This window comes from Humulus lupulus, chromosome 8 (assembly GCF_963169125.1).
Source record: "Humulus lupulus chromosome 8, drHumLupu1.1, whole genome shotgun sequence".
NCBI lineage: Eukaryota > Viridiplantae > Streptophyta > Magnoliopsida > Rosales > Cannabaceae > Humulus > Humulus lupulus.
Genome location: NC_084800.1, coordinates 116935354 through 116947860, shown reverse-complemented (window position 1 = coordinate 116947860; position 12507 = coordinate 116935354). Strand labels below are relative to the sequence as shown.

The 12507-nt window shown below is 30.5% G+C and overlaps 1 protein-coding gene across 1 annotated transcript; it reads right to left on the bottom strand.

Annotated features, from left to right (window-relative positions):
• Positions 1-4077: 4077 nt before the first annotated feature.
• LOC133794036 (ras-related protein Rab2BV-like) lies at positions 4078-7418 on the bottom strand. Its single transcript, XM_062231214.1, has 3 exons — positions 7143-7418; positions 6758-6947; positions 4078-4762 (listed from the first exon to the last, which is right to left on the bottom strand). Exons 2-3 carry the CDS (start codon positions 6920-6922, stop codon positions 4271-4273), a joined length of 657 nt encoding a protein of 218 aa, XP_062087198.1. The 5' UTR covers positions 6923-6947; positions 7143-7418; the 3' UTR covers positions 4078-4270.
• Between the last annotated feature and the right edge of the window lie 5089 nt (positions 7419-12507).

The window sequence follows — 12507 nt, the reverse complement described above, 5'->3', positions numbered from 1 at the left end:
TTGAAGAAATTGATAAAAAAAAAAACAAACCATGATTTTCTTAGTTTCAGTAACTCCTGATACATTACGACCAGATGAACCCAGTTTGGATTTCTTCGAATTACCCTTCTCATCATCACTTGGAGCTGCCCTCTTCTTAGACGACAATGCCTTTGAAGGTTTTGTTGGGGTTTTATGGTCAATAAAAGAATAGAAATCAATTTTTTACTTGGTCAATCACTTTTCTCACATCGATAGTATAATTGAGTGAGAGTGTTAATAATTGATATGAACATGAAGAAGTAAAACAATGATTTCCTTTTAGTTTGGTTCAAGGTGCTAAATGATAGGGATCTCATTTCAGCAATTAATATTAGTTTACTGAAATATCATTTACAAGGAACTAAATGTTTTAAGGATAAAATACAATGAGGGGTAAAACAATATTTTATTCCCATCTCATTGTAGTCTGTCTATAGAGGATTGAGTAACAATTATGGTTGTAACAATGAATAATTAATAATGTATCTATATTACTTTTAGAGTGTTCTATGAATTCAAGAGTGCAATTCTAAGTCTTTTGTGGAGTCATGAGGAATTAATAAGTTAATAAATTTATTTGTTAAATTCATGATAACTTATTGGAGCTTGATTTCATAGGCTCATGGTCCCCATTGTACCTTGGATAAAATCATTTAGATAGTGTCAATTAATTGATTTAATTATCAATTAAAATTATCAAAGTTGACTAGGTCAATTTTTTATAATTTCACAGACTTGTACAATTTAGAGAAGAAAAGATATTTTAGGACAGATTTATTAATTAAGACAAATTAGTGTCTATATTAATAAATAAGTTTAAATCAAGATTGAAATTATAAATAATTCATTTGATAAAGGATTTAAATAATTATTTATTTAATTAAACAATATAAAATAATACATGTTTTGATTTTATATCCAACGGGCTTATAATTAAATGAAAATTTTCACGGGCCTAAAGTCCATGAGAATTTCGACCTAGGGCTGATAATTAGCTATTCTTTTATTTATTTTTTCATTAAAATACATGACCTAATTGAGCCTATAAAAGGAATGCTAAGTGAAAGTTGAAATGAGTTTCTAGAAAGACTATCTGATAGAAAATCAGAAGATCTATTATTGATGCTCTAGGTTTTAGATTCTCTCTACAACATAAGCCATTTTCTAAGCCTCAATTTGTCTCTTCTATTCTTCTTCTCTTTGTATCTATCTCATGTGTTGAGAATTGCCCACTCTAGTCTAGGTGATTCTAAGGATACTTTGGAAGATTGTGACGAAAATTGAAGAACGATTCAGTTTCTTGGTTATACCCTGTGACAAAAAAGATACGATGGTTAGAAAAACTGAAGGAAATACTCAATCATTCTGCTGCACAATAATGTAAGTGTTTTTATCATTATCTATGTATGAATTCAATTTTAGAAACATGTTCTAGTTTGTCTCATATTAATTTGTTTAATATAAGATTTACATGAAAATAAACAAGATCCTATATAAGAATTCCCAACTCTTTTGGCCATGTAGTAGATAATTGAGCCAAGGTTGAGTCATATGCTAAATACCTCTCCCTAGTACACATTATCTCTCTCTCTCTCTCTCTCTCTCTCTCTCTCTCTCTCTGTTCTCTTGGTTCCTTGCTCTTGGGGTTTTGGTTAGACCTTTAGCTTATTGAAGTTGTGATCCTTGGTGGTGGACTCAGGGGTGAGAATAATTCTAGGAACGGAATTGGCAGCAAGTAAGGGCACCTTCAACTTGCTAGTTTGAGATTCTTCATAGATGTAAGAAGTTTCAACTTGCTAAACTACTTGTTCTTGAGTTCCTGGAGCGTCGCGTCCTGCATCAACTCAGAGGCACTGGGAGTTCCTCTAAACTGGCTTGGCGCTGGGTAGGCCGTGCCGCGGTGCATGTCCTGTGATTCTGTGGTTAGAGGCTCTCTGCTTAGAGGCGCGTTGTGGTCCTTCAGGGACGAGCTGCGACTCTAATTGGGGAAAGTGGCTAAATGAGATTTTGAGTTGCAGGGACTCAAACCTAAGGGCTCGGGAAGGATTCTATTATCTGGTTTAGTAGAATTCGAGGTCGTGGAGGCTAGGACTCAATCTTGAAGCTCTTAATTGGTTTAGTTCTTGATGGATATCCGTTATTATGTTTTGACTAGGGGTACCACAAGGCTCGAGAGGAAAGGATCATGCTCACTGTCGCTTTACCTTATCGCTTAGGACTTGAGGTAAGAAAACTGACACATGCACCGAGTGTAGGGCTTGAGCCCTTGATTATTAAACACAAATATGATATGTTGTGAATTTGTTTAGAGTAAATGTTTTATCTATATTAACATTTCTTATTATAAATCTGAGAAATGATTGATTACTGTTTGTGGTTGATCGATCGGGAGACCATTATCGGCCTTGAGGTCGTTATCGGCACTACATGTGTAATGTAGGCCATAGGGGTGGGGCTAGGCTGTAGTGGTGAGACCATTAAAAGGATGCGATGTGCATCTATTCGGCATGAGTCGTTATACTTGTTGAATTATCCACATATATATGGTTATGATTTATAAAGCATGTATTTGATATGGATGCTTATTTGAATATCTGTCTTACTTGATTAAGTTTTCTTGCTTGGCTTTGGCTCATGGGTGCTTTGTAGTGCATGTAAGGGATAACGATAACTGACCAACCATGAGTTGGAGAGCTCTATGTGCAACGTGTACATACTTGGCCTGCTCGTCCACTACGATCAAGATACTTTTGAGGAACATGGAATATTAACTCAATTTTGCCACTTAGGTCGGCTGATTCTGTAATTATGATAAATTTGTATCATTGATTTAAAAACTTTTGGATCCCATATGCTTAGTCAAACCTTTTTAAATAAGAAGTTCGAGTTTGTTGACCAAAATTTTTAGTACCTAAACCATCCTTTAGTTTTAATTACATTTTTTAGTCTAAATGACTCGCTTAACGAGTTAAGCACAATTTTAAACACACAATGTAATAGCCATGGTTTAGTAGGACGATACAATTATATACTAATTAAATGGTATATATATATTTTCGAAAAGTTTACAAAAATACATAAGATTTTAAAAGAATCTAAAAATATAGAATCATAAAAAATTAAATAAATACAGAAGGGCATCATTGTAATACGGTTTTTTTTTTTGTAACCAAAGCTTACAAATTTGTAACTAAAATGTATAAATTTGTAACATTATGTTACAATTTTGTAAATAACATTTAGAGACTAGATAGAAAATTGTAACAAGCAGTAACATTACTATTACATATTCGTATTTCGGTAATTTTTGTAAAATTTTGTATTTTTCAATTTTTTTTAAAATTTATAGTGTTATGTGTACTTTTAAAAAAATTAATTTGAATGCTTATTAAAGTCCAAGAATCCTGAAGTATTACATGTTATAAGATTTATTTTTCAATTTAAGTGTTTCAAATTATAATTTTTTTAAGTATTATTAAATACTAAAAGTTAGAACAATGTTCAAATAATTCTAATTAATCATATATAACAATAATTTATTATAGAGTACTACATAATTATTCTTGAAAATAATATTTGAATGATACTAATTTAAGAAAACGTTATTAATATATTATTTTATAATAGTGAAATTATAAATGCATTAAATTTATAACTTTATAGATATTAAATTTAAAAAAAAATAGATATATTATAATAATATTTTTACAAAGAAATTTCCCATTTGGTGACATGCATGCGTTTCCACCATATAAGAAGAAAGGAAAAAGAAAAAAAAAACATACAGCTTGGGGAAGGAGCAAACGGAATAAAAAACTGAGAATTAATCATAGTTAGAATGTATATTCATCTGGACCATAACAACACCCCTAATGTTTCCTCTTTTTCTGCGCAAAATGATATTTGCTATAACAAAAATACATAATATCGATCAGCATTCACCAGTATCGGCATACGCGCACAAACTATTTTAAAGCCATTTACAGAAATCTCTTATACATTCGTATACAAGTCTGTGCGATTCCACAATACAAGAAAAACGTGTCGTGCCAATGTTTTGTTTTTTGAAAAAAACTTAAAGCTATTAGTAACGCTCCAAACAAGCAAATTAATAGCACTAAGTTTTGTTATGAAAAACCATAATTGTGTTTCTTTTCGGTAAGCACATCCACCTTCAATGTTACATGTTAAAGTCCCAAATCAAATAAATCATTTTCCTTCCTTCATGAATAGACGAAAAATGCCCTTGTTAGTCAGAGCAACAAGGAGCTCTCTTGTTTATGAGGTTACCAGAAAAATTTCCAACATTAATGGCAGTGCCTTGAGGGAGGCCAGTGGAGGAAGCTGCCTCCTGAGCAGCCAATGCCTTTTTGCTTATTATCTGGTAAATGTCAAGCAAAATGCTCTGGAATGCCTTCTCGACGTTGAGGGCCTCAAGCGCCGATGTCTCGAGGAACGACAAACCTTCTTTCTCAGCCAAGGCAGCAGCTTCCTCCGCCGAGATCGCTCGAAGGTGATTGAGGTCGGCCTTGTTACCAGCCATCATGATGACAATGTTGGAGTCTGCGTGGTCCCTCAGCTCGCGCAGCCACCTCTGGACGTTCTCAAAGGTTTGCCTCTTCGTTATGTCATACACCAGGAGAGCACCAACGGCTCCTCTGTAGTAAGCACTAGTTATGGCTCGGTACCTTTCTTGGCCGGCTGTGTCCCATATTTGTGCCTTCACTGTCTTACCTTCTACCTGAAATGTGTGCACTTGAATTATTATTATAGTAAAGAGAATGAACAAGATTTTTTATTTCTTTTGGTACAGAGCTATCATTTACTTTGAGCATTAAATTAAAACATAAAATAAAGACAAACAAATTAGTAAAAGAACGCGGCGTTAGGGGTTTGTAACTGACATTTAGTTTTATGGCAATGAATAAACTTTTTGGCATGTTTGTCTTACGGGCTACTTTCCTGTATTTTTCCCTTTCTACTACAGTGAAATTTCATTGATTTGAAACTAATCGTATAAACGTAGGCTATAGGCAAAGCAATGTGAAACCGCTTAATTATGTGATTTTTATGCTTTTCAGTATATTCGTTTTTCTTTACAGGCTTCTTGAGTCTTTGTTTTGCTAGCTAAAAGCTTGCTGAGACATGACAGAAGACTTGCTATTTTGTGGTAATAAATGCATTAGTGCCACATCGTTATTTTGTCTGTGAAAAGAAAAAGGATTTTCATTTAGCATTTTGCTGATAGAATATTGAAATGAAATGTGTGCAAATACAGCACCAATAACAGAATTTATAGGCAGGATCGTTGAATCAATTTATTTGGTTTGAAGGGTCATGGGTTGGTATAAACGAGCAGCTTATTTAGGCACAATATACTAGACGTAAATAAATAAATCACACAACCCACGCAATTTGTAATAATCACTCGTTCAAATTTGTAAACGAACTTGTAACTTAAACACATCTGAATTTATGTCTTCACTAAAAACTTCATAGCTAAAAGAATTAGTTAGTTCCTTTAAAAAAAAATTAATAATTAGTTACGAAAATTACTGACTAAATATTTTTTTAACTATAATAAAATTTTCATTATACATAAATAATAAGTTTGGACTAAATGTTAAGTTTTAATTACAATTTTTTTTTTGAAGCAAACAAAAGTGACATTTAATAACAAATAATTATGTTGTGCCTATCATTGTATCATATAGTGGAAATTGTTATTCGTAGTGGTGGATAGATATATTGGGAGAGTGGGTGTGTTAAGAATTAATTAATATGAGTTTATTTTACAATTACATCTCTTCTATATAAAAAAGTATATATAACTGTAATTCTTTATTTTAAAGATTTGTTTGCTTAACTTTAATAAAATATTCTAGATATTTAACAGAATATATTTTTAAAACTAACTAAAATACATATTTATTAATTATATTAATATAAATTAAAATATTATAAATATCATTATTGTAATAATATTTAATATAAGACTACATATATAATATTTATATTAATATAAGTTCAAATTCAAATTTAAAATTATAAAATATCATTATTATAATAATATATAATACAAAATTATATATTTAATAATTATATTAATATAAATTCAATTGTTATAAATATTATTTTGATAATAATATATAATCCTATATTTTCACTAATTACACTAAAATTTAAATATTATAAAATATTATATTAATAATATTTAATACAAAACTAAATATTTAATACTTTTATTAATATAAATTTAAATATTATAAAATATCATTATAATAATATAAAATACATAATCTTAATTTTATTAAAAAATTATCATACACGTTTAAAAAACTTATCATATTATATATATATATATATATATATTTAAAAAAACATAAACAATATTTTTGTTTAAGATGTTTATATCATTCATTTATATATATAATATTGTTTATTTATTTCACAGAATATAAATTTAATAATTATAATTGAATTTTTTTTATAAATAAAACTAAGCATGAATTAGAATAGTTTGTGGGAAAAAAATATATATAGCCATCGCCACAAAATGTTTTTGGGATAAGAAAAAACAAACTGAAATCTGCAAAAGTGAAAAAATGGAGAACGAAAAGTGAAGATTATGCAATGAAAAATATAATTAGCAGCTAGATTTACAATATATCTATTGGGTATCCGGGTTGAATGTGCATATTAATTAAAATGGAAAGGTCGACAATGAAAACCAAACCTGTAATGTCCGAGTTGCAAACTCAACTCCAATGGTAGACTTAGACTCAAGACAAAACTCGTTTCTGGTAAACCTAGAAAGTATATTGGATTTGCCAACACCTGAATCTCCAATCAACACAATCTTAAACAGGTAATCGTATTCGTGATCCACCTTGTACGCCATATCTAGTCCTAAGCCACACCCAAACCTGCATAATATATCCATTATATAAATCTTAATAATCACAATTAAAATATATATTGTCTACAAGGAAATAACGTTCATGTTAAAAAGCAAAGAAAGTAAGAGGTGCCTTAAGTCTTTTTCTCAAAATATTGAAATTTCATATCATGAATAAACCAAGCGTGAAAAAGTAAAGTCGTGACAAATTATAATAACGAACCATATAATGAAATTGTTGAGGTGAGCTACTACTGCCAATATATGATGAACATCAATAATAAGTTTGAAAATTCTGTTTTCTGGGCAAAGAAATGTCTTTTTGGGGAAGAAGTTTTACAAGAAAGGAGAATATTAAAATAAAAATTAAAAAGAGAAAAAAAAGTCTAAGTTTTCCAAGGCCAACGAGAAGAAACAGTCTTGCAAAAGAAAAGGCAATCAAAACGGAAAAGTTATTCTACGTTCGCGGAGTACGTACCAGGTCAGATATATATATTTGGAGAGATTCTGCTATAAGGCTTCCACTTTAGTCCGTATGGGTGGGGTTCTTTTTCATCCAACGCATGTGTCTTCTTAATTGAGTCTTGAATAGCTATTTTTTCATTTTGTTTATTTAAAATAGCTTATACTCGTGCACAATTATTTGTATTATTTCTTGTTTTGTTTTTTGTTTTTTAAAATAGAGGCTATTTGTGCATGTTTAATTATAATGACTTTCGTTTTACTTTAATTTATAGAAATCATAATTATTTTAAAAGTTAAACTAATTTTTTATGTTCACTTTTAAAATGGGGTCAAATGAATGTAATAAGCCTTTTAGTTTTTGTAAAATAAATAATAAATAAGTGCAATGCACATTTGTTTAATTTTATTTATATAATTTATTAAATTTATATTATTGTCATATAAATTTTAAATAAATAAATAATTATATATAAAAAAAATGACATAAACATATTAAATGAAAAATTAAATCAAAGTTTATGTTTTTTTTAAAATATATATAATATGATAACTTTTTAAATATAAATGATGATTTTTAAATAAAAATTAAGATTATGTATTATATATTACTATTATAATCATATTTTATAATATTTAAATTTATATTAATATAATTAGTAAAAAAAAAAGATTATATATTATTATTATTATAATAATATTTTATAACATTTAAATTTATATTAATATAGTTATTAAATATCTAGTCTTGTATTGTATATTATTATAGGAATAATATTTTATAACATTTGAATTTAAATTTAAATTTGTATTAATATAATTATTATATATATAGTTTTATATTAAATATTATTATAATAATATTTTATAATATTTGAATTTATATTAATATAATTGATAAATATCTATTTTTAATTTAGTTTTAAAGTATATTTCGTTAAATATTTAGAATATCACGTTAAAGTTAACAAAACAAACTGTTAAAACAAAAATTTATGTAATCTACACACTTATTATATAGAAGAGGTATATATTTTAGCTCTAAATATCTTTTTGTTGGGAAATTCTACAGTGGGGTGTCTCTTTTGCTTCTATCGATGGGGATGTCTCTGTTAGAAGCACGTGGAAACATTATAATATAATTTTTTTTATATGACGATTTACTTTATAGTTATAGTATGCCTCTTACAAATTTTTCCAAAAATTCTGAATAATTTACAATGCAAAAATCAGAATTCAAAATAATAAGTTGTATGAGGATAAAAACAATAGTCAGTTGAACCATGTTTTTGACAATATAAATTATTCAGAATTTCTTGAAAATTTGTAGAATGATAATCATAACTATAATGTATACTGTCATATAAAAAATATTATTTTATTATAATTATTTAACGTACCGAAAACAGATATATGTCCCTAAAGATAAAGGCAAAAGTAGCGAACCTAATATACAATTCCCTTATTTTTATTTAGAGCTATATGTTATATTATTTTAGAAAAGATGTACACGTTAATTTAAATAAGTTAAAACTATTTTTTTAAAAGTGATTATTCTTTAAATAAATAAATAGATGTATATATATCGAGGCTTTGGATGTAGCCACATTTTTTTACCAACGATGGATCCATTCCTGCTTTAAAAATGATTATTACATACTAAACTCGTATGCAATGCTACATATTTCGTCCAACAAACTATCTTTTACAACCTATGCCGAGTTTTAGTTACTAGATAGATTGTTGACTCAATTAAATATCATATTATTAGTGAAATATTCCGTATTTTAATGTTACCGGTTTTATATTTAATTAAATGCGGAATAAAAGGTTGATACTGGAACAAATATTCTGTAGCTAGAGAGAGAGATTCTGTAACTACAGAAATACACAACAGAAGGATAAAACAAAAAATAAATAAAAAAAACACACAGAGTTGTTTTACGTGGTATCAATATCCTTTCGAATATTACTAATCCACAGGGCTACGCCCAGAGATAAGATCCATAAATAAAGTTTCTAAAAAATACAAAGTATTTGACTTAAAAAAAGACTAGACTCCCTCTAATTTTATGCCGCAAGCTTGATGTATTTTCCACTTGATGAATGAACGTTGCTAAAACTTCAAGAACTCGAACTCCCTTCGTTTTGCTTAAAGAGTGCTTGCTTCCTCCCGAGGCAAGACTAGGGTGAACCTTCTCCCGAAGGTTTGCTCTTTGTTCGTCTCTTTGTTGAATTGTTTCAATACACATACAAAGACACAAAATAATAGAGGTATAGTCGAACCACTAACCTCTACAAAATAAATACCATTTTTCTAAAGATGTAAAATAATTTTAAGGATAGATAAACGAGTTAACCTAGACAAGGCTGTTATGGTAAGTATTTATACACAAATATACTCACATAAGACAGCCTTTACTAGGTCTGAACGCACACAGCTCACTAGGACATGTTTCCTTAAATAACCAATCAATTACATTGAATCATCCAAGATCTGAGGAAACAGACAGACTAACCGTAGCTACAGATTAGTCCGTTTCAAAGCTGTCATTGCAAGATCCTATCTTCGGTTTTAATGAGGATCAATCCAATCCTATCTGTTGAAATCTAGTCATAAGAATCAGATTGTCAAATGAAATCAACCAAATATAAAATAAATCAACATTTATTATTTGATTCATATGTTGAAAGCTAAGTATATTGTCAAACCTTCTATAAATAGAATAAATGATATAATCAACTTTTTATATAATCAGAACATAACTGTGAACAAAATAAAAATAAAATAATCTTCAATTGAATGTCGAGATTACAAGAAATAAATCAAAAAAATATTTTGTCAAATATAATTTGCCAAAAATAAAATTTACAATCTCCCATTTTGGCACTTTGATTGATATAATATTTTGTATGTAAATACCCAAGAAGAATCTGAAAATAATAAATGTTAGAAATAATGAGAGTATACAATACCCCCCTACACATAAGATTTACTAACACATAAAACAAACAAACATGTTAACTTTTAAAGAGAAAGTTTAACACAACTACTCTCCCTTAAAATAGGGTCCAGAGTTGGAACAAACAAAGAGTTGGAACTAACAACAAAAATAAGCACTACTCCCCCTTTTTGTCTATTAATAGGCCAAAGGAAAACAAAAATGAAAGAAAAGACCACAAAAAACACAAGGTTCAACAAGACAGAAAATGAAAGAAAAGACCACAAAAAACACAAGGTTCAACAAGACAGAAATATTAATCATGCAGCAAGAAACTTTTGAATTGAACTGAGGTGTTGAGGTTCGAAGCTTGGCCTTCCTCCAATTTACCTAAACGAGTGGTAACCCTGGAAATTTCTGTCCGAACAGATTGAAAAGCTGGAGCTATAGACGATTATTCTGAATTTGCATGAGAAGTAGCACACAGAGGTGGCAAAGATATTCCTTTAGGCTGCTTAGAAGATTTAAACTTCTGAGAGGGTTTGAAAGTCATTCCAGACACAGGGGGCTCTTTAGATTCAGTGGCCAAGATCAGCTCCTTCTGTGAAGACAACACTTTAAAGGTCAAGTTAGGAAAAAGCAAATTTAATTTCTTATGATTTCCCTTGTGCAAGGCCACAATCTGATCTAAACTCATGTCAACTAGATCAATTTGAGTATCAATTGTGAGCTTAAATAGCAAGAAGGCTAATTCTTGAGAGACCGCAACCATGTTGGAAGATGGCACCCAATTAGAAAGACAAAACCTCATTAGTGCAGCATGTTGATATGTAAGATGAGTAATATGGATAGTATGATGAGTATTCCATGTAACAATTTGTCCAATGATTTCAGACAAAACCACATCTTTGTCAAAAGGAACCTCGGTGGACTCTACATCTATAGGAAGATTGAGTGCAGCAACAATATCTTGAACAGTAAAAGAATACCAATGACCTCTAACATAGACTTTCCTAAACATGCAAGAATTTTTGTCAAGAAATTCATCATTTAGATTAGCATAAAATTCTTTGACCACCCTGTCAACATAACCAGTAAAGTCATTTATAGTATTCATCCAACCCCTCTCTTGAACAATTTTTAGAACCCCATAAACCTTATGAGCATCAATATAAAAAAAAATCTCAACAATGAATTTTCGAGAAGCATAAAGAATCATGTGCCTTTCATTGTCATTAAAGCATAAGAAATGAGAATGTGGAGAAAATCATCAAGTTTACCAGAATTTCGGGCCTGCTTAGAGATAGGAGCAGAGGGAGGAATTTCTAGAGGTCGTTTGCCTGTAGATTTCTGCTTGTCCAGAACAGGGAGCCCTGGAGACACACCTTCAGGTTCTGAAACTACAGAACGGTCTTTTGAAGGCTCACTTTCATTAGGAGTCTCCTCTTCCTTCGGTAGGGTTCCTGTATTCAAGCCCTTAGTGGATCAGATTCAGCTTTTGATTCACTCTTATTGCCACCCTCATATTCAGTTGTTGACACAGAAGGTGGATTTTCTTTGAGACGAGCAGCCAGGGGAGTTGAGACACCCACACCACGTTTAGAGCGTCTGTCAGATCGATGAGCAGAGAGATTTTTAGACGCAGAAGGAGGTGGAGAGGATACTTGTGGGGAGACTTCGGTGCTGGGTTTTGTTCCTCCAGAACCGTCAGACCGAGAGGCAGAAACATCCTTTGAAGATGAAGACTTAGGACTCGAGTGCGCAGATGATGAGGTCTTTTGAGAGTCATAACCACCCAGACCCGGAGTAGCAGAAGAAATTAGACAGGCAGACTGAGATGGTTTCTCATTCAAGTTAAGGACTTTTTTCCGAGCTCGACCCTTATTTTTCCTGAAAGGCAGTAGCAGGAGGGTCGATTGGGGCTTTGACCGAGGGTTTCGCACGAGCAGGACGTCTAGAATCGCCAGCTGATTTGGTTTTAGCCATTCCTCATAAACGAGTTTTAGGCTCGTTTATGGTCTAGTTTTTAGGAATGTTTTCATTAGTCTAGGGCTATTTTATTGCAGAATTATGCTTGTTTGTTCATGTTTCAGAGTTTTGATGCTAAGATGGAGAAAATAGTGGAATGAAGTGAAAGTGGAAGAAAATGGAGTTATTTTGGAGAAAATCGAGTCATTCAGGAGC

Bases quoted from the DNA above. Each gene is read 5' to 3' on its own strand.
- LOC133794036 (XM_062231214.1), bottom strand. From the start codon at position 6,922: ATGGCGTACAAGGTGGATCACGAATACGATTACCTGTTTAAGATTGTG. The intron at 4,763-6,757 runs GTTTGGTTTTCA...CACACATTTCAG, and splicing joins TTGCAACTCGGACATTACAG to GTAGAAGGTAAGACAGTGAA.